The 27,993-nt window shown below is 45.8% G+C and overlaps 1 protein-coding gene and 1 long non-coding RNA gene across 2 annotated transcripts; one reads left to right on the top strand and one right to left on the bottom strand.

The window, feature by feature from the left end:
• The first annotated feature begins 14 nt into the window (after positions 1 to 14).
• Positions 15 to 27,993, top strand: PLEKHD1 (pleckstrin homology and coiled-coil domain containing D1). Its single transcript, XM_036384499.2, has 14 exons — positions 15 to 457; positions 592 to 947; positions 8,298 to 8,391; positions 9,300 to 9,389; positions 9,883 to 9,959; positions 14,654 to 14,745; positions 17,477 to 17,529; positions 18,188 to 18,282; positions 19,171 to 19,264; positions 20,535 to 20,713; positions 21,211 to 21,343; positions 23,051 to 23,195; positions 25,178 to 25,327; positions 25,727 to 27,993. Exons 2-14 carry the CDS (start codon positions 799 to 801, stop codon positions 25,885 to 25,887), a joined length of 1,512 nt encoding a protein of 503 aa, XP_036240392.1. The 5' UTR covers positions 15 to 457; positions 592 to 798; the 3' UTR covers positions 25,888 to 27,993.
• LOC118687497 (uncharacterized) lies at positions 22,455 to 25,758 on the bottom strand. Its single transcript, XR_004980336.2, has 3 exons — positions 25,703 to 25,758; positions 24,750 to 25,316; positions 22,455 to 23,137 (listed from the first exon to the last, which is right to left on the bottom strand). It is a non-coding gene; the product is annotated as an uncharacterized LOC118687497 (long non-coding RNA).

Below are 27,993 nucleotides of genomic sequence, written 5' to 3'. Positions count from 1 at the left end.
GTCTGTGTTGGGGCCAAAAAGGAGCTGGTACCTAAGAGGCAGGGCAGAGGCTGTTCTTGCCACCTCTCCAAGATGCAGCAAAGCATGAAGGCAGGCAGAATTTTATGCTCTAACTTTGATCAGCAATGGCCCTTTAAGGCAGAGCAAGGCATGCAGTGTGGACACTGCCCAGTCCAAACCCAGCAGCCACGTGAACTCTCCCCAGGTGGGCAGTGCCAGGCTGGCACAGCAAGGCCCCCTCACCCTCCCCAATGACAGAGGGAGTCTGATTGAGCTTGCTGGCTCCCACTCACTCTGCCCCAATTTTCCTCAGGACAAATGAGAAGAACCTGTCTCCAAGATTTTGGGAATATGTGTCAGAGATGCCTGTCAGTAAAACATCCGTCTTGCCCTAATTTCTGCATGGAGTGCTGCAATGTCGAGTGAAATAACCTTCCAAGCTGGCTCTGGTGCAGAGGTATTTTGGCTTATGTTATTGCTGAGAGCTTTCTTTCTGATGAGCTCTTTCTGCCTCTCTGTGTTTCTGATGTCTGACTCTCTTCACTCTTCTTTTTCCCTTGGGCTGGATGTGTGCTGTTTGCAATGCATCAGGAAGTAATACGCAATGAGAAAACTCTCATCATCTGTGCATCAGGGAGAGAATTACTGACTGAGTGCTGAGCAGTCAAGTTATTGATTCAAACCAAAGCCCAGTCTCTCTGTCTGCTGGGCTGGTTACATCCTGCTGGTTCATTGCATTTAATCGGATTCCCTGAGCTGCCACGCAGAGGGGGTGAGTTAGAACCAGATCCATCTATAATGTTTGCTTCAAAATCCAGTTCTGTCTCCCCTTCTCCGTCCATGGAACAGGCAGATTCAGATGCTCTGGACATCAGCACCAAAGTGCAGCTGTACGGTGTGCTCTGGAAGAGACCCTTTGGGAGGCAGTCAGCCAAATGGTCCAGGAGGTAAGCCACAGTTGCTGAGGGATGCTCGGGTGAAACACAAAGCCTAAGGGTCTGGGATAAGTTTAGAGACTGAGTGCTTGACTCTTCAAGTGCAGCCAGCCAGGCAGAGGCTCAGGGTAAAACTTGGGGCATAGCTTCCCTGCTGCTGAGTCTGCTTCACACATGTGGCACCCCATTGTGCTCTCTTCTTTATCTGTCCAGACCTTGTTCTCTGTGCACTACAGGGCAGTAATAGAGACTAGCTGCCTCCTCTGAATAATTGTGATAGTTTCATGAAAGGGGAAGAGTCTGTTCATGTATTTTGCCCCTAAACTGCTTGACTTTTTTGTTTTGGCACTCAAAGCTCTTTGAGTCCTTCGGGTGTGAGATGGCAGGGCTGAGCTGACTGCGTGGGGGTCTGTAGTGTGTGTGTGTGGTCTGCAGGGGTCTGTGCACAGCTCCAGTACTGCTGCGCTGCCTGACAGCGACTGCATGCTGGGAACAGCACATGCAGACTCTTCCCAGGGGAGAAGGTGGCTCTGAGTTCTCTCCCATCTGGTGTTAGGGAGTTGCAAGCTGCTGTATGTTGTCTATCAGCAGCCAGGAAGTTTGGAGCTGGAAAGCATTTGCTATAACCTTTAATCAAGGACAGAAGTATGTTCTATAATACTGAAGTGGTGGGTTGGTTTTAAGTTTAGAGTTGCTGTAGTTTCTTTATGCAAATCACTGAATCTCTGGCACTTACCTTTCGTGGGTAAGTACCTTTGCTGCAGTCTGCAGTGTAGATACAAACAATCCATTTCTAAAGCCAGCTTTCCCAGCTTTGCTTTCTGTAGTAACCATAGTGCTGCCCAGTCTGTGAAGATGGCATAGCCTGAAAAAAACATTACTTGGGAAGCATTTTGTGTTTGTAGCAGTTTTTGACCCGCGTGTGTGTTTTATTCCCTCCCATGCCAAGAACAGCCTATTTTCACCCAGAAAAGAATTTGTGCTGATGCTCCCTACTCAGCTCCCAAATATTGATAAATAAATGAATTATGCCTGGAAACTACTGTGATTGTGTTACGGAAAAGAAATGGACAGAATAACAGAGGGGAAGGTAATTTGCCATGGATGAGACATTCTTAAAAGGCTCTCCCTAATAAAAATGTCTTGCAGGCAAATAGCTCATCTCTGTTCCCTCTGTCATTATTTATTTAGTGCTGTTCTATTCCTAGAAATCACCCCATCTTCAGCAAGTGGTAAATGTTTTAGTGATAGCAGCTGGGAGCAGAAGGGGAGGTGATGTGGGGCAGGGGTGATGTGGAAGGTTAGTTGCAAGCACAGCAGCTGAGGGTCCTGGGTGACCAGACACAGGTCAGTTAGAGTTGAACATGGAATCTGTAGGGTTTGGAAGGAAGTAAGTTCTGGGGTAAAAAGACTTGAACAGGAGGAGAAATATGTTGTTGGTTAGTTTGTTTTATCGTGGGAGAGACTTGCTTTAAAGTAAAACAAACTTGCATGGTATTATAACAAATCATTAGGGGGAGATAAGGAGCAATTCATTCATTTCCTCCTCTTTTTCCCCATGCCCACCAGCACATAGCTGGTCAAGTACATTTTTTTATGAAAAGGAGAAGAGATGTTTCCCACTCCAGTTAAATAAAGAAAAAAGATTGACTATATCTGGATGTCATTGAGGACCTGGTCTCTGATAAATGTATGTTTTGTCCTGAAATCTGGGACAACTGTACTACTCCTACTCCCAAAGAAAGTCTTTCCAAGATATGGGAGATAGCCTGTCTTTAAGAGGAGGGTTGATCTCATCAGGCTATCAGCCATGAAGATGGGTCAATGTGGGAGGTACATGATATTTACTGGCTTGATCCCATTCATTTGGCTGTAGCAGCAATACTTCTGGAGCAACTGAGAAGAAAAGCAACTGTTCCAGGGAAGGATGGAATCTGACTAGATAGCAGATGAAGGAAAAAGTGTCCAGGCATGGTGTCCAGTGCTTTGGTGATGGAAATCCCAGGTTTTAGAATTTCACAGCATTACAGGTTATGCAGGGAGGAGGAAGGGATAGCAGAGCCTTGTTTTAGTCAGGGCCAAATCTGATGGCACCTGTGGAGACAGCTGAACTTGACCTGGGACAGCTGTGCGGAGCATTTTCAGTCCTTTCTTTTGCCCATGCAATGGTCTGCTCTGAAGCCCAAATATAATATTTGTGTGCTGCCTCAGGTACTGTCCAAGACTGGGATGGATGCTTCTCGACCAGTGTAGCTGTGTTTATCTGCCAGGGCTGACATCTGAGCATGCTGCCTTTCAGAGCTTGATATTTGAAATGCCATTAGCAGCATCCTAATGCCTATCTCTTAAAGAAAGGGAGGTCTATTCCTAATGTGGATTTTCTTTGCTTGTAAAGTAATATCTATCCAACAGAGAAGCACCTGTCTTCTGAGTTTAGTGGTGCTTTTGAGCAGTCTAAGCTTGGGTCACTGCTGGAGTGGCTTTGGAAAATCATATTCTCAGTCATTGACTAACAGTCCTCCTCTTCTGAACAACTTCTTCCTCCCAATGCCTAACAAGCAATTTAGCCTCTCTGCTACAAAAGTTTTACTGGTAATGGCACGAGCCTGGCACAGAGGCTGGAGTGAAATGCATCATGTGTGTACCCACCCTGGATATGGCATGAATAGGGTGCTGTAGCTTTCCAGGATTGAAGTGGCATACCCTTCTTTACCATGAATAATCCCAGTCCCATATAGAAATGTCAGGCTCTAAACTGTCACCATCCATGTCTGAGACTTTGGGGTTCAATGGGACAGTGCCGGGAAGGGCCATGTCTTTGGTGGACAACTGAACATCATAAAAGCAAGGTGAAGCACAAGAGGAGAGAGACCAAAACACAAAATATGCCTGTATGTCTCCATAAACCTGTCAGAGATGACAGGTTAGAAGAGAGAAACACAGCACAGTTAAGAGAGAATTTTTTGTCTTTTGAACCAGTCCTGTCTGTGGCATTGCAAAGCAGGCACATAACCTTCTTTTCCACAGTGGCTGCTTACAGTCACTGCGTGTGGTCACAGGACAGATGGAAAAGAGAATTGTTTATGGCTGCTTTCTGCTCAGGAGCCCCGGGAATCACACAGCTGCAGAGCAGCATGCGTGTGCGGCACAGGGCAGCAGGGGCTGCGAGAGCGTGGGCTTCCCTCTGCTCCTTGTGATCCCCCCATTTGCTGCTTGCGGTCAGGGAGCCTCCTGAGCCTCTCCCCGCTCCCTGCAGGCTGGGCGTGCTCCGGCTGCCAGGGCAGGGGAGCCTGGAGCTGTCAGGGGAGGAAGGGCGAGGGGCAGGTACTGCGAGCTCTGATCTTCATCATGATAAAGATCATTTGCCCATCAGTTTCCTGAGCTGTCCCTGGGGATGGAGTACTGGGCTGATCTAGTAAATGGGATTTGCCCCCTGTGCTCCTGGCCCAGAGAAATAAAGGACCAGGGAGACTGCTGCAGTTTTATAGTGTAACTACTTCATCTGGGCCATTGTCATGTCAAAAACTTGTACCAAGAGTAGCTAATGAATTTCATTAGCCCTCTGTAATACAAAAAGCACTTATTCCACAGAGATCGGGTGTCTCAATTTGTCCAGCACAGAGCTGTTGTTTCTGCTTTTCATCCAAGTCACTCAAATTGTTACCATTGCTCTGCTATTCTGGTTTAATTATACTGTGGTTTCAGTGGTTCCTCAGAGCAGGATCCAGCAGCAGGGATGGGTGACCAGAGCAGCTGACCACATGAATGGCTCTTGCATTACCTGTGCTGCCTGTAGAGTGTGGCTGTGCCAGCCTGCCTCATCTCTCACACCTTTGCTGGTGTTCTCCAAGGTTTTGAGCTCTGCTCTGTTTTTAAATTGCTTATTTTGGGTTCTTGTTTGTATTCAAAAACTTCCCCTGCCTTTACAGCACTTCCTTTTCTCCTGCTGCTACATCTGTGCCTGATTCAGACACATGTTCAGTGTCTCCAGTCCTCCAATCATAGTCCTAACTGGGTGTCTCTCCCCATTCTCCCTTGACCATCTTTTCCTTTCTGCTCTTACTCACCTGGCTGCTGCTTTAGTCTTCGACCTGCTCTTGAGTCTTGTAACTCTCTCCTCTTTTATTTTACTTCATCCCTCTTTTTACCATGCTGCATCAACTACCCCTGGATTGTTGCATGGAGACTTTGTCTGAAGGTCATTTAAAGTAATGGTCTTGGTTGCTCTGGTGTTGCTTTCCAGGTAAAGGTAGATGAGGGAATATGATCTGAGCATAAATACATTATGTGCACAAGCTAACCAGATTTTCAATGTTTTTCCTTCATTACTTGCACTGAGATTTTGTTCTTCTTATTTTCTAAACTCTTATTTAGTATATTTTCATTCCAAATCCCCATATTTTCTCTCCACATCTGTGAAATCAGGGATGTAAAAGTTTATTTATCTGTGAGAGACATATCATTTTTCAGAGGTTTGTGCTATGTTTTGTTCTTATTTTTGCTTTGATTTTGGTTTCCATAGAAGCATAATCTATAATATGAGGATTATCAGCACTGAACAATAAAAAGTATGTAACAAACTAAACTCTGGCTTTAACTGGGGGATAACATTTAGATTAAAAAATCACACAGAGTTAAAGATCAATATCTTTACCTGTCTGGCAAATGTTTTTTTATATTAGTCATACTGAAAAGAGTGTTGAAAGTGATGATTTAACTTTCTCTGTTTCATGTGGTGTGTTGACTTTTGGCATCTCTAGATTCATATTTATGCCCACAGTATCTGGTTCCCTGTGACTCACTGGACCAAGCACAGGCCATTGGGCAGGCAGGTTTGTTCTTTTAAGAGGTTATTTCTGTATTTATTGTGCAGATAAGGCAACATTTCTCTCTAAAAAATGAAGTCTTCCTTGAACTAAGCATAGAGTTGGAGAAAACAGAAAGATGCAGCTACTCAAAGGAAAACTTTCTTATAAAGACCAAAGATGTGTGGAAAAATTAATCAGGAAGGCACAAGGCGGCTGTTCACAGAAGTGATGTGGACAGGAGGAACCAGGAACAAGCCTTGTCTGCTCTCTGGAGGTCTCTGATGTCTGCCTTGGCAAAGTCCCTGCTTCTCCCCACCTCTGATGTCAACATGAACAGGTATAGATGAGAGGGAAGGAGAAGAAAAAACTGGGGAACAATAACTGCTGCTGGTGTTTGTATGTTCTGAAGATTTATGGATGTAAATATGCACCTGCTCAATGACTGTCACTTTCAAACACTTTGGAGAAGGTACAAAGTGATCCAGAGCTTGAGTTTGCTGCAGACTTTGAAAAGTTTAGCTTTGTTCTTTTATTGCCCCAAGAGCCTGTGGTCTCTGTTTCCATGGCATTTGGCAATTTCATCTGTGTTCCCAGAGCCATAGCAGAAGAGCAAGAGAAAGAAGCTGATGGAAGCAGTAAAGTTTTCACCGGAGTAAAATAATGATATTAATAATAATTAATAATTATTTCTATATTTTTATTATGATTATTATAATTCTGTGCCAGCTTCAACATCTTGCTTTAGCTTTTGGAACTAAACTGGTACCAGATCGCTGTGCTCATCTGTACTGGAGGCAGGACTTGGCTCCATCTGGCAGCCCATCCACTTCAGGAGAGGCCTGGGGGGAATGGGGGGTATAGTAGAGGAAATGTATTTGAATATGTGTATAGAGGCTTTGCCCCAGAGGTCCCGGTTGCCCTTGATGGGCTGCAGCTGCGATGTCCTTAATTGGGCTGCAGCTGTAACCAATGAAGATGACTGGGATAAAAGGGGGTGGGTTAGGCAGTCAGGGAGAGCCTTAGAGGAGCCCTCACCTGAGAGAGAGCAGCATACAGCAGAAGGAGTCAGTGAAGATCTGCAGCCATGAGAATATGCCAAAGAGGTATGGACTTTAGAAGTCTGAGAATATCATTATGGGACCCTAGAGAAATAATAGAACAGCAGCATGGGTTCACATGAAGGCATTAGAATTGTCCTTCTGGATCAGCCCCCTTGTCCTCCAGCCCATTACTAAGGGTGGCTCCAAGGGTGCAGCAATGCCCAGGCTGCACAAGTGGGCAGCACTGCCTGTAGAGGTCTTCTCCTTATTCCCTCCCAGAAACAGGAGGGTTTCTTGGGAATGTTCTTATTATTCATAGAAATGCCTCATCCTTTCCAGTTTCCTCATGATCTCTTGTCCTCAGCACCATATGAAAGTGATTGACGCAGCTGTGTTTTGTGGAGTGTAAAAAGGCATTTTTGAATAATTTTCACCTTCTAGCCTTTCACTTTCTTTCCAAATCCCTCTTTCTCATGTCAGAAAATATGTACAAAACAGAACAATACATTTTCTTTGTCATTTGCTCTTTTGAAACCTCCCTATTACACTTGTCCCCATTTTTTTTCAGCTGCTCTTCATAATTTTTGAGTGCTGCAGAGATTTAGACCAAATTGAAACTAAGTCCGGTATCTCTCCCCTGTACCACTGCAGAATACGTGCAACCTCAATTTTTGAAGAGAGGAGGAACCCTCCCAGGGGCATTTCAAAAATCCAAATAAGTTAAAGGTGGCACTCCTTTAATCATAATTTTGAGGACACACTCCAGCAGAAGCTGTGATATTTTGTGGTTACTACACAATGATGACCAGAGTATACCTAAGGCTAAGTGAGCAGAACAAGGCCTATTTTAATGTTGCATGTATGAGAAAAAAAATATTCAATTTCCTTTGTCGTTGTGAAGGTCAGTGACAGGAAAGTTTGCCAGGTGCTCTGCTTAAAAATATCTCTCAAATTTATTTCTGCTCCTGAGTGCTTGGTGGCCAATTTTTGCCTCATGAGTCACTTGGGGATGCTAGGCTATGATACTCTGTTAGACTGGAAACACTTCCCTCTGGCTGTGCTGAGATGGGAGGGAAGAGGGTGGCAGGCAGCATATTGCAAAATAAGCATTTAGTTGGGCTTAGCCCATGCAAGAGACCCTTGAATAAAAGAGCAGCTCTCTCCAGTAGGTTAAATTCAACTCGTGAGCAAGAGAGGGCACACACGTAGAGGTGCCAAAAGTCTGTGGTCCTGTCTGGGGCACAGAGTGCTGTCCCAGTGCCCTGAGAGCCTGTGGCTTGCCCTCAGCTCTGGTGGTGCCTGTGGTGCCTGCAAGCACAAAGTACCTCAACTTGGCACTTGCTGTTAAGCACCAGCTCCTGGCTGTGAGCAAAGTGAGGCACCTCACCTTAGTCTTAGGTGGGAGTGGTGAACTCTCGTGCTCAGAAAGCAGCTTTAGTTAGGTGGGGATTTTCTTGTGCTGTTAACCACAACCTTCATTTCACCAGAATGTGTTTCCCTTCTCTGTCTTAAAGGTTCTTCATCATTAAGGAAAGCTTCCTGCTGTACTATGCTGAGAGTGAGAAGAAGAGTTTTGAAAGCAATAAATACTTCAATATCCATCCGAAGGTGAGCAGTGTTTGCACAAGGAGGAGTTATTTTCTTTCTAGCATTCCCTCCCCCTTCCTCCATGGGCCCAGCAGGTGATGAAGAGCTAAGTCCTAGTAAGCCCAAGACATCTCACAGGTTCAGGAAAGCCTTAGAAGAGATGCTTTTCAGGTTATTTCATGATTCAGCAGGCATATGACTTCTATTTTTTTTTTTACCTGATAGTTGATATATTCCTTTATTTCATTATCTAATCAACTAATCTTGTGGCTATAAAAATAATGTTGGCAAAGCCAGTGGTGGGGCTAAGAGCTCCATATGGCTCTTGTTTCCAACCTGTGCTTGCACTTGGCAGCAGCTGATGGCCCACCTGCCCTCAGCACCTGAGAGCTCTCTGTAGCTCTGCTGCCTGGAGCTCCAGGGGACCCTGTGCTCTGAGCTGCTTTTGTCCTCTGTAGTCACTGCAGGCTGATGTAGCATATGAGCTCCTGAAGGTGCTGATTCAACCCATCCTGGTTGTCACAGCCAGCTGCCTGCCTGCCCCACACAGCACTGTGCAGTTTGACTGCTGTCAATGACTACAATGGATGCACAGCCTCTCTCATGATACCGCACTGAATCTGCAACTTTTGCCCCTCTTGGGAGATCACTTCCCCCTTGATGAAACAGTTTCTGCTTCCATGTTCTAGCTAACAGCTTCCCTCCATGCTGAAGGCAGGACTGCCATCCTTACCCCTTCCAGATACTGGCTGAGGGTTTCCTGGTGGTGATGAGAGTCCCTCTGCTTTGCAGGAATTGTGTGTATTGCCCCTCCCAGGGTAGCCAAGGCAGGGCAGGGGCCAACAAAGTGACTGAAAGTTCAGCTCCTGGTTAGTTGATAGTTATACTTGATTTTTCGGACTGATTAGAGTGCTCTGGTTTATCTCCAGGGTGTCATACCCCTGGGAGGCTGCATTGTGGAGCCCAAAGAAGAGGCTAACATGCCTTATGCCATAAAGATCTCTCATGAAGACTTCCATGTAAGTAGATTGCTTTTTTTCTAAAAACCTCCAAACACCACAGAACAGGTTAATGCTGATGAGCAGAGCTGGACTGGCAGACTTTCCCTCCCCACCAAGCTATGCCTACCCTCTCTGGACAGACTATCCTGAGGGCAAAGGTGACTTAGGATCCCAAGTCCCCTCAACACAACCAGCAAGGAAACTTGCACTTTCTGACACCAGGTTTTAGGCTACTAGCAGAGCAGTGGACAGATTCTCAGGAGCCCTAGAGCCCATGTTGCCCTATCAGTGTTATTCCTGCTGCGGCTGTTTGCTGTGTGCACACTTCCCAATGTGTGGTAGGCCTAGGTCATATTTGCTCCCATGTGGTGCTTCCTGGGGAGGTGGAAGGCTGTGGTGGGCTCTCTTCCCACCACAGCTGTGTCCGGTTCATGCCAGGGATGCACAGAGGTGCATAAGGCACCAGCCTCTCTAATCTGGGTTTTTTCCCCCCTCTCCTCCCCTCTTTCAGGGTAACATTGTTCTAGCAGCCGAATCAGAGTTTGAGCAGGCTCAGTGGCTGGAGATGCTACAGGAGTCTGGAAAAGTGTAAGCTCCTTTCTATTCCTTATTTGCTTTGATCTGCTCTGTAGATGTATAAAGGATAAAGAGGAAGAAGCCTGACAAGAAGGGCTATGGGGAGTCAGACAAGCTCCTCAAAACCAGTGATAGCTTTATTTGCCTCCTGGACCCATCCTTACTCTAAAGGGGAGGGCTCTAAAGCTGATGCAAAGCTTCCCAGCTTGTAGTGCAGTGTGTCTGTCTGCTCACCACCCCAGGCTGTCATCTGCCAAATGCTGCTACACTGAGTTCCATCTGCTACCCCTCTCTCATGCCTCAGAGATGTGGGAACCCTCCTGGTCCATTTTGTGTGGGAAGCAAGGTTTGCAGGTTTGATGGAAGTGTGCAGCAGTCTGTACAACAGAAGTGGAGGTCAGACAACCCCTCCATATGAATTTGGGGTAAAGTAAGAGCAGAACAGGCAACACATGAAGCTAGTGAGCAGCTGCCATGTGCCTCTATGTCCTGCCATGAGCAGGGACCCCACCAGCACAGTTCTGATCAATAACAGTAATTGTGATGCACTTCTGTGTCCGTGGGGTGTGAATCCTTCTGCCCAGATCTGCGGGTGCTCAGGTCGTGCAGCAGCAGGATTTGGCCTCTCAAAACAGTTTAATTGTGAAATGTGGAGGCAGCCTAAATCCCAGGAGAGGCAGTGTTAGCAAAGCATTTCCAGCCCACCTGCAGGGGTGAGAGGGTTTGATTGCTGTCTGCATTCAGTACTGGTTCACACTCTGCTGAGAATGCTGGACAGAGATTTGCAGTTTGTTGGCCTCCAGCTCTGCAATCCCCCAGCACCCAGGAGCCTGACAGTGCAATGAGCAGCGAGCAGCTGTCCTGCAAAGCCAGAGCAGGCTCCTTCTAAATCTCAGCAGATGCAGGAAGAGATAACACTAAAACAGGGATTTGACTTTCCCAAATGAGATATAGAAACTTCCTGGGTTTTAGGGCAGAGCCTACCATTCAGCTCTGAGGCTTAAAGCAATGAGCATTTTGCTCTGCCCTTCCTGGCTGCATTACATGTGTGGTCTCTTACCACTGTAGGGACAGAAGCTGTTTAACTTGTAATCCCAGTGTGTCCATGTACATGCTGAGGCAATATCTCACTTAATTTCAATGTTGTGAGGCCCAAAATGTAGATTTGTAATTAATGGGAACCTAATGTTACAGTGGATCAGCGCAAGCCAAGCTCTGTGCTTGGCTGTGGTGCTGGGGCGAGCTGCTCCCTCTGTGGCAGTGCATGAACTGCCACACAAAGCTGGCCATGAAGATCCATGGGAGCAGGAGTCCTGTGGGACACAAGACCCAAGGCAGAGATCTGCCACCCCCTGGGCACAAGCAGCCTTGGCCACTGCAGAGAAGTGACAGACACAGAGGTAGCCCTGGAGCAGTTTGGAGATTTTTATTGAATAGCCCAGGTCCACACTTACCTTTGCAAATGTTTAGATCAACTATTGCCAAGGGCAATAATTTGGGACCAAGTTCATCTTTCAGATGTGTATGGGAGGGAAGGAGGAGGGCAGCACAACTCAGGATGGGTGTGCACAAGTAAGCCCTGCACTGCTGCATTTGCCACAGAGCCAGCCTTTTCTCTAGCCCATGCTTTAATATTCCAGCAGAAGCATTTAAAACAGAAGCTACAAGTGGCTGCTATCATACAGCAGACCACCTGCACCTAGTTGATAATCCACCTGAGACACCTTTCCTCTCCTCTGTGCTTCTGTTCCTGCATCAGAGAGTGGTGCAGCTCCAGTGCCAGTCTCATCAGGGCTGATGGTAACCTACATGTGAGGAAAAGCACGGATTATGTGATTTAACAGGGTCAGGTCAGGAGCTAAACAGCAGTCAGAAAGGCCAGCATGGGCCAATAAATTGATCTGCAGTGAATAGAAAAGCTAAAATAATACAGATGAATCATTCTAGGCAATTATAATGTTCTTTTGTTCCTAGATGGAGATTGTACTGCCAGTGGCACCTGCTGTTTTCATAATTATTTAAAGTTGGCCAAAAAACCCAACAAAAACCCAAAAACTCATAAACAAACAACTTTAAAGAAAAAAAAGGCAAAAAAAAAGCCCAACCCCAAAACTACCTCCATAGACTGAGATATAGACATAGGTGAAGGAGGAAAAACAAATCCAGGCTGGGAAGTATCATCTGTCCTTTGTTTCAATTTTGTCCTCTGCCTCTTTCCATCTGGGGTGGATCATGTGTATGTGCCTGCACAGCTGGTTATTGCCTCCACCATCGGTATGCTTGGTGGTCCCTTCTGTTCTTCTCTCCTTTCTAAGCCTCCTGGCCTGATGGGGAAATGGCTTATTCAATGCAGAGGGGAACTGATGGCATCCCCGCACTTCCAAAATGTTGTGGCTTAGACTTGCCACACTTGCCAGATTGTGAAAGCTTTTTGGAAATGCACAAAGGCCTTACTCCCAGACTGCCAGGCTCCCTTCCCACCCAGAGAGGCTTTGCTGCTGCAAGTGGGAGAGAGGGGCACACATAACCTCTCTCTGTTCACAGCAACGTTCCCTGAACTGGTAGAAAGTAAACTTGGTGGACAATGCAGGAGAAAATAAGTAACATAGTACTTACATCCTGTGGACTATAAAGTGCTGAGTGTCTCCAAAAATTGGCTGTGGGTGCTACCAAGAAAGCTTTCACTGCATTTTACCTAAAGAGATATTCCCAGTGCTGCAGAACTGGAACAGATAGTGATTGAGGTGTATGTGATGGAGATTCTCTACAGCTTTGGGTTTGTTTTGTTTTTTTTTTTTCCAGGCAGGGGCTTTCTACTTGTCCCACGAGCCTTCCTGGCCTTGTGCTTTCCAATACTTTAAGCAATGTAGCTCTTTCTGATGAAAACTCACTTGGCAAGAAATACAAAATAGAAGAAGCTCTTGCTTGCCCCTCAGCTGAAGGTATAGCCTGGTACCTCCCTGTAGCTGTGGTTACACCAGCACTGGTTCCAGCAGATGTAGGAATAAAAGCTTAAATGCTACATGGTGATCCAAGTGCACTTTCAAAGTCACACAGCAGTGGGTGACTTTGCAGTAACCTTTGAGTAATTGACATGGAAATGTCTCGTTAGTCTGGGGAAGGGAGGGAGCACTGAAAAGGTGACTCTGTAAACAGACACCTTAAAGGCTGCAGATGTTTTGAAACCCTCCATGTAATCATATGATAAACTCTGTCTTTCCCCCCACTCCCATCTTGACCTGTTTGCTTCTCTGGGATCAGATTCATCCTGTAACAGGGAATGTTAGTGAGAAAACACATTCACACCCACATATTCTCACTCAAGATGAAGATGTCTACCTGTGGGCAAAACAGCACCTTTTAAATTAGTGTTCTAATTTTCTCTCTACTTTAGAAATAGCCTCATTAGCTGACAAGAAACACATATATCTGCAAAGAGAGCCTGGGCTGCTGGAGCTGTGAGCTGCCTGGTCCCTGGGGTGGTGTGTGTTTAATTTATTCATCTGGCTTTTATAAGAGACAAAGTACAGCTTGCCTTGAAATCGGAGATTGCCAAATTAACAGTTTCCAAAAAGCTACAATTTCAAATTGTTCACAAAGAGGCCTGGTACAGGAAGCTTTACAGATATTTAATATTTATAAGATCCCTTAGGATTTAACAAAGATGGCAGAATTTCTGGGCAACAATTACTGTTCCTGTATGCACATCTATATAAATATATTGGAATCAATTTTAGGTATGTTTTAATGTTATGCATTTTATATGTGTAGATTTTTTTCTAATGAAACATGAATGGAGAAGCAAACTCCATTTCTGGTTCTATTTTTGGGTTTTGTGTGTGCTTGTCCTTGATGTTTAATATCTGTATTAAAGCCTAGCCTGTCTGTGAACTCAATCAGTAATGGGTATTTGCTCCACAGGCCCTTTTTTTAGCTTTGCTTCATAAAGTGTTTAAGAGACCTTGAGATCCTCTGGCCAGTGGCCCTACAATAACACAAGGTGCTCTTTGAATATGCCCCTTGCCTTTAACATTCCCTACTTGCCAGCATCTTGTCTGGCTTTTATCTCTGTGTCTTCATTGTCAGGAAAAAGCACTTGACTCACAGTGTAGGGCCAGACACCAAGTCCGAGTGGCTTACAACTTTAGCAGAGGAGGGGTTGATTGCTTCCAGGATGGATGATGGATACCAGAAAGACCAAAGGTAAAAGGCCATAGGAAGGATTCAATAAGTGGTTGAAGTCTGAAGGGGAAGAGTGACTCTAACAACAAAATATTGGAAGGGCTGCAGAAGACAGTGTTGCTGGCCGTGGGAAGTTACTAGAGTTAAACCTAAAATCTGGTTCTGAAGCCTGTCATTTAAAAGGTTCCAGGTACAACCTGTTGCAGTTGAAGGCTGTGAATGTGCTGGATTGGTCTGGAGAGACCTCAAAATTAAGTTCAGTATAAAAATCTCCAAAACACTGGGAAAAACATTTGAATAGCTGTGAGGTGTTGACATACAGCCCATGTATTGAAAAACAAAATAAAATTACTGAATGCCAGGGAAATTTCTCCAATTCATTTGTGGAGAAAACTTTTAGAGACTCATGGTCCCAGGTGATGAGCGTCTGCATGTTTGAATTCCTTGGCAGTTTGCTAGGCTGAGTCCCCTGTCCTAGACCCTTAGCTCTCTCACATTGTCTGCTTTGTGTCTGCTCTCCCTAGGACCTGGAAGAATGCCCAGCTGGGAGAAGCCATGATCGAGAGCCTAGAAGCTCAAGGACTACAGCTGGCCAAGGAGAAACAGGAATATTTAGGTAGGAAACTCTTACTTTGAAAAGCAATAGAGGCCAAAATAGTAATTTTGCTTCTCCTGGAGTTGTCACTGGTCAAGCCAAGCAGCTACAGGTTTTCTCTGGATGAAACTTTTGAGCAGTCAGTAGCTGAAATTCAGGTCTGAAGGGAATCAAAACATGGAAAAGTTAGGGTGGGATCTGGACATCTGTGTGGAGTGTAAAGGAGGAGCCTGCTTTGCCCACCATGCTGCAGTCCTCCATGGCTCATCTGTACAAACATTTGCCACCCCTGAGAGGTTTGGATGTGCTGGTTTCAGCTGCTCACAGGCAAAAAGACAATACCTTTATCTCCCTCAATCAGACAGGACTGATACTTCTGAGGTTGGTCACAGCTTTTCATACATGAGTTTTCCTCACCCAGCTGGTGCTTTTTTTGGTCTTAACTTGATCTTTGTGTTTACTGACACTGTTCATTTTGGTGGAAGTGGGAGCATTTACATGGGCTTGTTCGAGGTATCTCATGGCAGTGGCTAATTTGCCAGTGCTCTCTCTGTAGACAGTAGAGAAAGAACAGATGAACCTGAAGTAATCTAGGTATGAAGAAAGGGGATTATGTAATCCAATCCCCTATTTAGGAACCAGCCTCTGCATGGCCTGATACCTTGGATGCTCTGACTGCCTTGGCAGGTCCAGTTATCTCTTCCCCTACTGCCTGTAGGAAGAGCCAAGGGAGAGCAGCTTTTTTAACCCAGATTCCCTCTAAGTTACAGCATTCCCCAGGTCTCAGAGACCTTGTGACCTGAGGGCTGTGGATCACAAGTGTGGGCCCAGTGACTTGTCTGGAGAGTTATCTGCTTTAAATAAGATAACAGAAATTTGGGTGCTTCAGGCTGGTGATGCTGTGAGCAGGGGCTCATGCTATCTACTCCTAATTGTCAAGCCACTGGAGGAATCTTAAGGAGCTTTTTGCATTTCTGCAACCACACTGATCAGGGCTGATCTCAGCACATGTAGCAGTGATCATAGCTCAAGTACCAAGGTGTGCTTACTCTGTCCATCTGAACACCATTCACCCATGTGAGGTGATGGATGGACTCATACATGAGGCAAGCAGGGAGAAGTGGTTCCACACTTGACAAAGGAATAACAGGGGATGCTGAGAGGAGGACCTGAAAGGACAGAAATGGGAGGAAAATTAGAAACAGGAAAGTTCCATCAAAACATTATTTTGCTACCATCAGAGCAAATGAAAGGGCTTTAAAGACTAAAGAACTCTTTAGTATGATAAAAGAAAAGGTGGTGGAGAAATAGAGGAATACACATTCTGTGGCAAACAGGAGATATTTGGAATATAAAATATGTATCTCACCAGGTTCTTTGGTCCATGACAAGAACATTCAGAGCTGGTCAGTTGTCACAGTTGGCTACTTTCTTATGACTAACTATTTCTATATAAGTGCTAAGGCCTCTGCCTCATTAGCCTTACCTTCAATGATCTGTGTCCATCCTGTAGTCAAGCTTTGAGGTCAGGCACTGTTCCTGGAAGCAGGTCAAGGTTCTCTGGAGGAACACTGCTCTGAGGAATTTCTCAAATCCACACTGAGTTATCTTCCACCCAGCTGGGATCCGGATTTCACTATCAGACATGGACATTACAGAAGCCGATCAGGTCCAGGGCTTGGGCCCTCCAGGAGGGGCAGCAGAGGGAAGGTGGGAGAGCCTCTGTAATTACAGTGCATCTGTGCTGGGCTCTGGCCAGGAGGAAGAGGGAGAGACTGGGAAAGAAAGGCAGCAGTGGTGCTCAGCAGAGCTTTGGTAATGTAACACTATTTCTCTGGCACCAGGAGCCCTGCTCTGGGCAGGAGGTAGAGGTCTGCATTCCTCCTAGAAGTAGTCATGTTGCCAGCAGCAGTAGCCTTGTCAAGTCCTCAGCACAAGGGAAACCAGTAGCACCTCACTCGCCTCTCAAGAGGAAGACGAAGTGCTCCCGTGGCAGCCAGGTGGCAGAGCTGAGGCTTGACCACGAGAAGTGTTTCTGTCCGGGCTCCTGTAAGCTGGCTCAGAGCTGCCCGAGGCAGAGCCTCTGAGCTTGGAGCTGGCTCAGCAGAGGTGCTGCAGGGTGAGGACCAGAGCACAGCCTCTGCTGGGCGGGTGTGTCTTCAGGGGACAAGAGCAAATGACATTGAGGGGAACTACTCTGTGCAGCAGAAGTTTTGTGGCTAAGTTAGGGATTGATTTCTGGGCTCGGCTGGGACATCCCAAGGTGACAACAGGGAGTTGGCAGTGCTGTCCAGAGAGCCAAGGACAGGATGATGGGCTAGGCAAATGAGGATGGGGCACTGAGCTGCAGAGAAACTGACTGCTGCTACATGTTGTGTGACTCTCTGCACTCACTTGGCCATTCTGTGCCTTGTTCCTTATCTGTGAAGCAGAGATAAGAATATTTTCCTGCCTCAGTTGGAGGATGGTGAAGGATGGTTCATCAATGCTCTTTAAGAACATTGAGAGGAAAGCTTAGATTGAGTACAAAGCAAGATGCTTGTTTAGTTGATTAAGTTATTTGGCAGGAGGGAAGTTATAGAAAATCCCATTAGTGCCATCTCAGCCTTTGGACCCTCCCAGACAGATACACACAAAGGAATAGGGAATGATGCATTTTCAAGCTTCAAAAAGTCTGTGATTCTTGTTTGTAAATATCCCGAGGATATAAAATGCTTTTCTCTGTGCTTGGACTTTTTTTGTGTGCTTGCAGATAAACTAATGGAAGAAACAGAGGAGCTATGTCTGCAGAGGGAGCAAAAAGAGGTGAGTTCATCACAAGCCAGTTTCCTTCAGCTGCCATGTGGCAGGGCTGGGAGGCTGGGACTTGTTGAAGGCATGTCAGTGTTCAGGGAGAGAGGCTTCTGAGGCACAAGAGTCTCCAGCCAATCTCTGGGTCCTGTGGAAGAAGAGAGGAATAAGACCTGTGCCATGAGATGGGTTATGGAGGTGTATCCCTGCTCCCTTTCCCTGTTACTTTCCATGCAGCAGGTTTATCTTTATGACTCCAGGGAGGAAGATCAAATGAAATTCATACTCACTGGATTGAATTACACAAGTGTTATTTGGAAGAAAGTCCGTCCAGCATTCCCAGGGAGTTTTGGACCTTCTGTATATGTGTGGCAGAGCCGACCTCTGCAGGGAGCATGTCTGAGATTTCCAGGTGCTCGGTAACCTGGCTGGGACTTCTAGATGTCTGAAAATCCTCAGGCAACCTCAAATCCTTCTAATTTGAGGATTAGAGGTTGCCTGAGGATTTTGGCAAAAATTTTGTGGTTTTGGCAAAAAAAAGTGTAGTGGAGTCAGACACCCTGTACACAGCTTGGGTAAAACACCATGTTAAAAGTCCCAGGTGCTGTTTGCAGGGAAGCCTCTCCTAACTCTGTGTTGGCAGAGTACATCCCTGTCTTCTCTTTTGGAGCAGGAACTGGAGCGTCTGAACCAGATCCTGGAAGCAGAGAAGCAGCGCTTTGAGGAGGTGGTGCGGGAGCTGCGGCTGGAGCAGGAGGAGATCCGACGGTACGGCCACGGGGCAGGGAAGGACACAACTCCCACACTGGGCAAAAGTGCTGCTGTGGTGGTGAATCCAAACAGTCTGGAAATCCACCTGGTTTGTGCATTGACCAAAACAGGAGTGGTTGTGGGCTCTTTTCCTGCATTTGCTATTGCTTGTGGCCAATAGAGCACAGCTTAGCTTCATTTTGCGTTCGGGCCTCCAGCAATTTAATTTCAAAGTGCTGGGATACAAGCCACCCCCAGTTTAGTTGGAGTAGCATGGGAGAGGTGCAAGAGAAGATTTCAGAGAGGCAATTAGTTCAGCTGACTGAGCAGCTGTGTGGGATCCAGACAATGGATTTGGTTTGCCACCATCAGCTGAATGACAATGGATGCATGATGATGTTGCCTCACCAAGATTAGTTTTGTCATTTTTGAAGTTAACTATGAAAAATATTAGCAGCAAATGTACTTAGAAATAGAAGGATCCAAGTGCTTTTCCCCAAGTGTTGAAAGGACATTTTTTACTATCATTCTCTTTTTTTTTCTTTTTTCCTCCCTAAGTAACATCTCAGAAAAGCCAGTGTGATTTTGCAAACCAGTTTTGTTCTCACAGGCTCTGCTTAGATCTGGTTGCCATGTCTGAGCTCTTTCAGTTGCAACCGTGGCTCTGCCCTTGCTGGAGAAGCACAGTAACTCTTGGGCTGGTTTTGATGATCAGGAGGCACAGTGAAGTTCCTGGATACCTGTAGTGTGTCCAAGGCAGGATGTGATGTTTCCTAGCAAACTCCTGGCTCTCCAGGACTGGCTATACCAACCGATGGTTGCAGGTCCTGCACCAGGAGAGGCACAGCCTGGGCGCAGCCTGCGGGGCTGTTATTGCAATAGCTGTCACCCTTTTTGCTTCTTTAGGGAGCTGGAGCTCACAGCCCGCTCCCTCAAAGGAGTGGAGGAAGAGAAGAAAGAGTTGAGAAGCCTGACAGAATCCTTACAGAACACCCTGGAGGTGAGTGACTGCTCCTGCCCTGAGTGACAGCATTTGGGCCTGAAAACACTGCTGTCTTATGGCATGAATCCAACATCTGCTAATGCCAGGGTTGAAGTGCTGTGCAGGTGAGCAGGTTCATTTGGTAGCTGATATGAACACCAAAATCCCCTGCAGAAAAGGATGAGAAATGGCACAGAGCACAACTGAGCCAAGACTTTCTCAGCAGTACCAGCTGATATGGTGATGGGACAATGACCAGAATATGTTATAGTTTAGGAGGCTTAGGTGGAACAGTCAGGAGAGAATTTTCCCCAGATGGGCAGGCAGGCAGTTAGAGAGGCTGAGTAACCTTCATCCTGGACTGTTGTCAGACTATAAACAGCCACAGCTGACCATATCCTGCTGTGCTGCCAGACTGTCTCTGAACAGCAAGCTGGGCAGGAGCCTACTGGAAGGTCCCTTCCAGCCAGCATGACTCTAAGTCTGATGAGCTTTTTCTTTCTAACTGCATCTCTCTACCTTCTGGTGGAATTTGAAGCAGCAGAGGGGCATTCTTGTTCACAGAAGGGAGCATGATTCCCAAGGAAATTGTGTACCTGGGAATGTACATGGGAATCTAGGAAACAGAGTCTTGATGTATTAAAATCTTTCCTTACTGGTGGATTTGTGGAAAGTATCTTTTCTAAAAGTATATTTTTTGTGAAATTTCCACACAGTTGGCATTCTGAAGCTGCAAGGTCATCTTTAATGTTTGTGTCAGATCCTGCAAGTTTGTCCAAAAATCTGTTCCTTTGAGCTCTTCTCCTTGCCTGCAGTTATGACAAAAAGAACTGGAAAGCTATGGAAGTACCATTCTTGCCCTAACTGCACATTGAACACTTCTGAGGCAAACCATGTGATGTGTCCCATTGCCCACATTTAGAAGTACCACAGAGGGGGTGCCTCCAGTTCCCACTAAGGAGCAAGCAGAGCAGGGGAAGGCAGGGAAGCTGCCTGCATCTGTGATGCACCAGGGAAGCGCAAGGTTCCAGTCCCTGAGCTGTGTCCTCACTAGCATATCACATCAGAGGGGCCTGCTGGTTCACCCCTTTGTAGCAAAGGCTGTCTTGGAGGCTTGCTCCCCATGAAGCAGGTATGAAATGAAACCCAAATTTTGTTATTCCTGTGTTTACCTTAATGAGGCATGTGGATGCAAGGATGGAGGCACTCAGTAAGGAAGAACCAGGTAGGAACAGGAGCAGAAACATTAGACTTGGCTGATACTCACAATCTCTTGTCCTTCTTCAAGGAGCTCTCCCTGGAAAAACAACAAATGCTGGAGATGCTGGAAGAAAATGAGAGCCAGGTCCCACCTCCAACCAGCCCCAGCAAGGAGCAAAGCCCCATCTGGGGACTGCACTGCAGCCTGCGACAGATTGAAGAGAAGATGCAGCAACTTCTGCAGGAGAAACTCCTGGCAGAGAAAAGGTGAAGTGGGGAAAGAGGACACTTCTGCTCAGGCTTAGTGGTGCTGAAGGATGTGACTGTCTGCTGACTTGCTTTGTGGTTGCCAACACCAGACAAGTCTAGAAGCTTGTCTGGTTCCAATGGCAGGAGTCCAGGTTACAAATCCTTCAAAGGAGACAGAGTGAGGCAGGGCAGCTGAACTTGCACCCAGTTGGGCCTGCTCCTTTCAGACCAGGACTTGTGCATGTAAAGGTGTTCATGGCCTGTCCATAAGGAGTGTTTGGTACTCCTGGGCCTCATCTGGGAGTTGAGAGTGTTTCATTCAAGAACTGTCCAGCTGGCTCTCTCCAGCTTTGCCTGTGCTATTGGAAGGGAGCACACAGTGCTTCTGTTAGCTTCTCTTTGCTCTGGGCAGTCAGGTAGTTGAGCATGCCCCATCATGACACTGAGCTCCTTTCCTGCCTGTGAGTTGTGTTGGGGTGGGAATGGTCATCTTTGTTTGCTGTGCCATGCACCAGGATGAAGGAGAATGAGGAGCGGTCTCGAGCACTGGAGGAGGAGCGCGAGTTTTACTCTTCCCAGTCGCAAGCGCTGCAGAACTCGCTCTCGGAGCTGACTGCAGAGAAACAGCAGGCAGAGAGAGACCTCAAGGTATCCCCTGCATACGTCACATATTGCTGTCCCTGGGCTCAGAGTGCTTCCATTTCCTCTTTCAACTCATTCCCTATCAAGCCAAACTCTTGGTTTTATTTAGTTTTCACATTTTGGTCATAAATCTTCATTAGCTGTGCTTCATATTGCCAGCTGTATCCTGGCCTGCATCCAAAGCAGAGTAGCAGGCAGGGCAAGGGAAATGATTCTGTCCCTCTGTTCCACTCTGCTGAGACCCCATCTGCAGTGCTGCATCCAGCTCTTGACCTGTTGGAGTGAGCCCAGAGGAGCACCACCAAGGTGCTTGGAGGGCTGGAGCACCTCTCCTGTGGAGACAGGCTGAGAGAGTTGGGGCTGTTTGGCCTAGGGAAGAGAAGGCTCTGAGACAGAAACCTTATAGGAATTTTTACAATGTAATGATAGGACAGGTGAGATTGGCCTCAAACTGAAAGAGGAGAGGTTTAGATTAGGTATTAGAAAGAGATTCTTTATTGTGAGGGTGGTGAGGCATTGAAATAAGTTGCTCAGAGAAGTTGTGAGTATTCCATCCTGGAAGTGTTCAGGACTGGGTTGGATGGAGCTCTGAGAAACCTGGTCTAGTGAAAATTATCCCTCCCCATGGCCAAAGGGTTGGAATGAGATGATCTTTAAGGTCTCTTCCTACCCAAGGCACTATGATATCATGGTAACACATGAAATTGCCATCTTCTATCTATGTAGTACTACTGTTTATTTTTGTATCCTGAAGCCTGATTAATCCATTCAGTACAAGTCTTTTAATCTGTTACTGTGAAAGCATAACCTATAGATGGAGGGAAGGAAAAAAAGTAAAAGAGGACAGTATACACAATCAAGAATGAAGATGATTTCAAATAAATGCTAATATGGTTGTTGCAGAACCGAGCAGACATTTTCTCTCCTCACCTGTGCTCAGAAAAACAAACCTTAAGACTTTTAAATCTTCAGTAACCTCTGCAAGAACTTGGATTCAAAAGCAGAGGAATTCAGCTGAGGGACCAGTCCTACTTTGTAACAGACAGTACATTAATCTATGCAAAGGTAACTGGACAAATATGGTATTTAAAGGTTATGTTAATAATTAGCTGTTTGACACTCAAACTCCTTGTACAATATTTTGTCCAAAAACACCCCCTGAGTTATTTTTTTCCTGCACCTCCAATATTTTCTTATCTTGTAACCTTCTATCTACTTGGCCAGACTAAAGCTAAGTTGACCTAAGCTGTGTAGTCTCTCATTTGCTAAACTAGTACAGTATTTCTAACTCTTCTTGTGTTTTGTTTCTGAAACTAAGCACTGTACATCCCTTTGTGGGAATTGACTGCCTTTATCTCAAGTCTGTCTTAGCTGGATTGATGTCCTTCTGTTCCTGCTAAGCTGCAAGTACTTGCATTAGCACAGATTCATGTGTTGAAATACCATCTCTGGTTCCATATGGTTTATGCAATGGGAGGAAAACTGTGAAAAATGAAGTCAGAGTAAAGTAAAATTACTGTAATAGTCTGGACTTCAGATTCTGTCTGAAGACATGAGAAATGCCTTTATATTGCCTTGCAATACTTCTAAGGATTTCCATCACTGTTGTCTTTTCATTTTCATCCATGGCAAGTTCCTCACAGACCTTGTGAGTTACCCAGACGTTTACTGAGAAACAAGCTGTTTTCCAGCAATTCTTACTTTCTTCCTCAGGCTGAAGTGAAGGTACGCATGGATCTGGAGAAGAGACTGAGAGAGGCTGAGGACGCCTTGCAGAGCTTGGAGCAAGGCTTAAATTCTCTGAATTGCAACAAGGAGAAAGAGAAGAAGATGAAAGCAGATGTCAGTAACTTGAGAAGTAAGTTAGTCATCCATGTTCTCTACTGATGAGCAAACTCACTAGAGGAAGTATTTCTACCTATCTTCCCAGACACACAAAGAAGATTCCAAATTAGCAAAGCTGCAGATAAATGCGGTCTCCCAACTTCTTGTACCTCCACCACATCTCCCCTTTGAGGAGCCATAATGTGCTATGCAGGTAGTTGGTGTTTTGCCTTCAGAGAAGGTTGAAATTATTCCAGCCCCTCGAAGGAGCATTAAATTATTCCAGTCTTCTCTGCTGGGTGGAAGGCAAACCTAGAGATGAGCAAGTCATCTTGACTTTCCAAAATGTCAAACAGGGAAGCTGTGGCAGAGCTATAAAAACTGACTACTGACTAGGTCTGAGTTACAAGGAGTCCTCTGATTCCCCTCAAGGCTTTATTTCTCAGCCTTGGCTAAAAGAATATCACCAGTTTAAGGAGGCCTGTGGTTGCTGTAGCAACATGCTGGTGGATGACCCAGCAGGTGAAGTTTGGATCTTTACTCAGAGCTGAACCACAGCATCAGCTCAGCCCTACAGAGCATGGGTCAGGTGCAGACTGATGCTTCTCACAAGTTATCCCTGTTTCTTTGCCTTTTTCTGGTTTGTTTGGGCTGGGTCTTTTTGGGTTCTCTTGGGGGGCATTACCCTGGCATTTGGCTTGAGTCAGGCTTGGGAACTGACATAAGCAGCTTCAATTGAGTCAAATCTTGCTTGTTTTTCATGCCCTGCAAATTATATTGCAGGGAGAAGGGTTTATTAAGGTGCTAGGTCTGTACAGTTAAGGCTTCATTTCAGTGAAGGGTGGATGTACTGGACCAATATAGAAAAGACAAAAAGTCCTGTGGTATTCTGAGCACTGTTAGGTAAATAGGGAAAAATAAATGTATAAATAGTTTTATATCTATTCACATACTTATAATTTATATATATTTAAATTTTAAAAGTATTATTCAATAGTTTCTACATAAGATTTCTAAATGATTAAAAACAGTCATGATTCTGAACTTCATCCCACTGGCTCAGGGCCATGGTAAGAAAACAGAGCGAAAGTGGATGTGTTGAGCTCAGCATTCAAGTGGAGCTTCACAGGGCATGCATAAATAACTGGTACTGAATGTCTCCTGATATTTCCAACCTTAGATTTTGAGAGATGTTTTTTTCAAAAGAATAAAAATGTACTGATGAGCAGAGCACTTGAGAAAATAAGGGACCAGCAATGTTTCCCATAACGTTAGTCCCAGCACAGATTGCCTCAGTCCTTCTGAGTGGTTTCTGCAGCTCTGCATGCCCTTTATAGAAGAGTTTGGGCACATTAGCACATGATGCTTTTGAACAGCAATGCACCAGCAACAGGCAGGAGGACAGCAAGACTGGAATGGCAGAATAGACACTGGTCAGACCATAAGAGGGGAAATGGGACAGGAAAAGCAGTTTGTGTGGCAGATCAGGGCAGAATAACGTCAGAGTTTGGGCATAGGGCTTTTCTTGGAGCCCATAATATATGTAACTATGCACTAGTATTTGCTATGCTACTAAGAAATCCCTTACCATGTGTGCCCGTGCTGGTGTTGCCAACGCTTGCCAACACTTTCCTTTTCCAGTTGGACCTGACTGGTTTTAGAAGTCCTTCAAAGAAAGTATAATGAGCAAGGCTTCAGAGTTGAGAACTTTTATCACAGTATCAAAGGCTTTTGGCAGTTGAGTCATGAGCAGTTGTAAGAATTACTGATGTGGAATGGATGACTCTAGTTCTTTCTAAATTTGAGTATGCATTTGTTAGGAACTGGAGGGTTTTGTCACTTTGAAAATGAACATTTGCAAATGTTCTTCCTGATGATATTCTGGAGCTTTATGGATTGTTGTTCATGAAGGTCATCATTACCTGGCTCAGCCCATCAATGAGTGCAGACCCTTGTGACTGGTTCATTGCTTGAGGTGTCTGTCCCATCACTGAAACAGTGGTGTTCTCTTCCCAGAGTTCTTTGAAGAGTGCATCCGCAATGCTGAGCTGGAGGCCAAGATGCCCGTGATCATGAAGAACTCTGTGTACATCCACAAGGCCGCCACTCGCCGCATAAAGAGCTGCCGCTTCCGCTGCCGGAGAACCAGCGCCTCCTGGAATGACAGTAGGTGTCGGGCAGCCTTCTCCTTCATACCCTGCAGGAGCAGATATGTGCCCAGGGGACTGGCAGAGCAGTAAAGTCTGCAAATGTTGTTTCTATTTCATGTTTCTTAGCAGCAGAATGGAGCCACAGTGCTACTTGGAGCTTCCTTTCCCAGAGAGCAGGCACTGAGCCTGTGTATTTGTTGCCCATTTCTTTATATATGCTGAAAGCTAAACTTCTGTGATGGTCTTGGGTTCCTAAAAAAACTTACTTAAATATTACTTCATCAGAATGCCTAATCACAGACTGAGTTAGGCTCAGTCATGCTGGTCACATGGCTCGTGAACTCTAGTGAAGCTTTATCTTCAGTTTGTGTCCCTGGTGGAGAGTGCTTACCTTTCTGTGTTGTTCTTTTTTCAGTGAAGCAGTCACAGTCCTTCATCTTCTCACCTGCAGAAGCTGAAAACATTGAAGAGCTGAAAGAAGCAGCCAAAAGACTGAGCCGGGACCAGCGCTTTAGGAAAACTATCTATCAAATCATGAGGTCACAAAAGGATTCTGCTTCAGGGGACAAAAAGTGACTCTTCCTGGGAGGGGGCTTCTGAGATCAACCTGCCATTCAGCTCTGCAAAAGTTACAGCCTTGGGCACTAGGCTCAGAAGGGAGATCTGGCATTTGGTGGGCAAGGTGTGGGGGAGAGTTGTGTGTAGGCAATCCCTTCAGTTATTGGCTTTGCTTTAGTTTGAGTGCTCCCTGCAGCCTGGCAGACCTTCTCTGCTGATCTCTCCAGACCTGTTTGCTTCAGCTGCTTACACTAAACCATGTTTGGCCAAGATGCCACAGTCGGTGTTCAAGTGAACCAGAGACCGTAGCTTAGGAAGTGCCTCTCCTTTCCTTTCCTTCCCTGTCTAGTCTGTCTGCCAAACACAAGTGCTTCTGAGGAAACCTTTAGCAGCCTGTGTTCCAGCTAGTGTAATCTCCTCAGCTGAACACAGCTCGCCCTGTTCTACCTGATCCGCTCTAGGAGCTGGCTCGCTGCACACCCTCAGTAAATCAGTACTTCGGTGGCACATTTCCTGAAGACTGCAGCAGTCCCAGTCTCCCAAGCACAGGCAAAAGTATCAAACACAGGGCCAAACTTTTTGTCTTGATGCTACATCATTTCAAGCAAACAGCAACAACACAAGGTGAAGACAACAGGAGGATGCTGTGGATTTGGGTCCAAGGAGGATCATGTACAGAGGAGAGCTTATAGGTAACTCAATGGCATCGATGCAAGCTGGAAGGGAGGGTTCTGTTGTGTTTTTGGTGGGCAGAACATTCCAGGGCCACCTTTGCACATTTTTTTTGCACTGAGACATCTAGCTGTGTCAGAACTAGGGAATGTATTAGCTCTTGGCTATCTATTCCTCAGTGTGAAGAAGCTTTGACTCAGTTTTGATGACTTCCTCAACACCTCTGTGAGGCGAGCTGGAGGGCAGGAGGGTGAGGACTGTCCAGCAACAAAACCCACTGCCAGTTCAGGCAAGCTGTAAGGGCTGTGGAAGAGGAGTCCAGGAGAGGAGTCACTTTGTTGTGGAGCCCCTTGCAGCCTCCCCCACCTATTTTAAGCAAGCAGTTGGCTAATAATTACCCATGCTGTAGAAGCAGCACTGCCTGGTGCTTACAGACCACAGGATAAGCATGCTCAGAGTGACACCCTGCTTTCTACTGCATATTAATTGGGAAATTAAGAAATAGACAATACAAAGGTGAATAAAGTAAGCAGCATAAGTACAGTTAGGGGTTAGGGGGTGGTAAAGTATAGATTTACCGTACCTTTCATGGCATCAGGACCCCTGGGTATTATGTATGTCCAGTGACATGCAGGTAGTTGCTTGCTATTGTCCCATTCAGACTGTGACAGTGTCCACTCACAGCCTTTGGCTTCTGGCCACCTACATAATTCCCTATCAATTTAGTGTTGTTCCTAGGGAGAAGTCAAGGATGAGGCTGGGAAGCAAGCCTTGGCTTACCAGCCAGAGGAGAGTGGTTAATGCTGGGTGGAGGAACATCTTGTGACAGTGTGATGCTCCTGGATGGAATCACTCTAGTGTGACCAGAGGAAAAGCTTTGAAAGCACAGCCTGTACTTCCCATTTCAATCAGTTACTGACTAGTATCCTTCTGCCAGGCATTGGGAGGTCTCATCCAATCAGAGGATCCAGCTCTGAAGGAGGATGTTTTTGTGACAATAGGTGATACAGTAGGAGATTATTTCCATCCTTCCTTAGCATACCTGATCCTTCTGTGGTTTATCTACTTGTGTTTATATGCTAGAAAGCCACAAATGAATTCTTGCTCCTACAAGGCTGAAGGGCTGTGATAAAGAAGCAATACAGAAATGTTTTTTTTTTCCTTTATGCTGCTCCCAAATAATCTCTGGCTATTTTCCAGTTACAAGGTCTATATTAGGTGATGCTGGAAGGGACAGAATGAAGGATAGCTAGGGAATGCATCTGTAATTCAGGCAGTTAGAAAAATCACCCTGTGGCCTGTGAATACAGCATTTTTGTTCTATTACCATCAAAGCCACAATCTCTGACTCTTCAGAAGTATTGTATGCAGGAGGTAGTCACATCAGGTCTTCCTTTACTGTGCATATTGACAGCAATAAGTAAATAAAAGTTATGTTGACACTAGAATGAA

This window comes from Molothrus ater, chromosome 6 (assembly GCF_012460135.2).
Source record: "Molothrus ater isolate BHLD 08-10-18 breed brown headed cowbird chromosome 6, BPBGC_Mater_1.1, whole genome shotgun sequence".
NCBI classification, from domain to species: domain Eukaryota; kingdom Metazoa; phylum Chordata; class Aves; order Passeriformes; family Icteridae; genus Molothrus; species Molothrus ater.
The sequence above is the reverse complement of the archived record's forward strand: the minus strand, read 5'-3'. Positions and strand labels throughout refer to the sequence as shown.

Bases quoted from the DNA above. Each gene is read 5' to 3' on its own strand.
- PLEKHD1 (XM_036384499.2), top strand. From the start codon at position 799: ATGTTTGCTTCAAAATCCAGTTCTGTCTCCCCTTCTCCGTCCATGGAA. The intron at 8,392-9,299 runs GTGAGCAGTGTT...GTTTATCTCCAG, and splicing joins ACTTCAATATCCATCCGAAG to GGTGTCATACCCCTGGGAGG. The intron at 19,265-20,534 runs GTGAGTGACTGC...TCCTTCTTCAAG, and splicing joins CCTTACAGAACACCCTGGAG to GAGCTCTCCCTGGAAAAACA.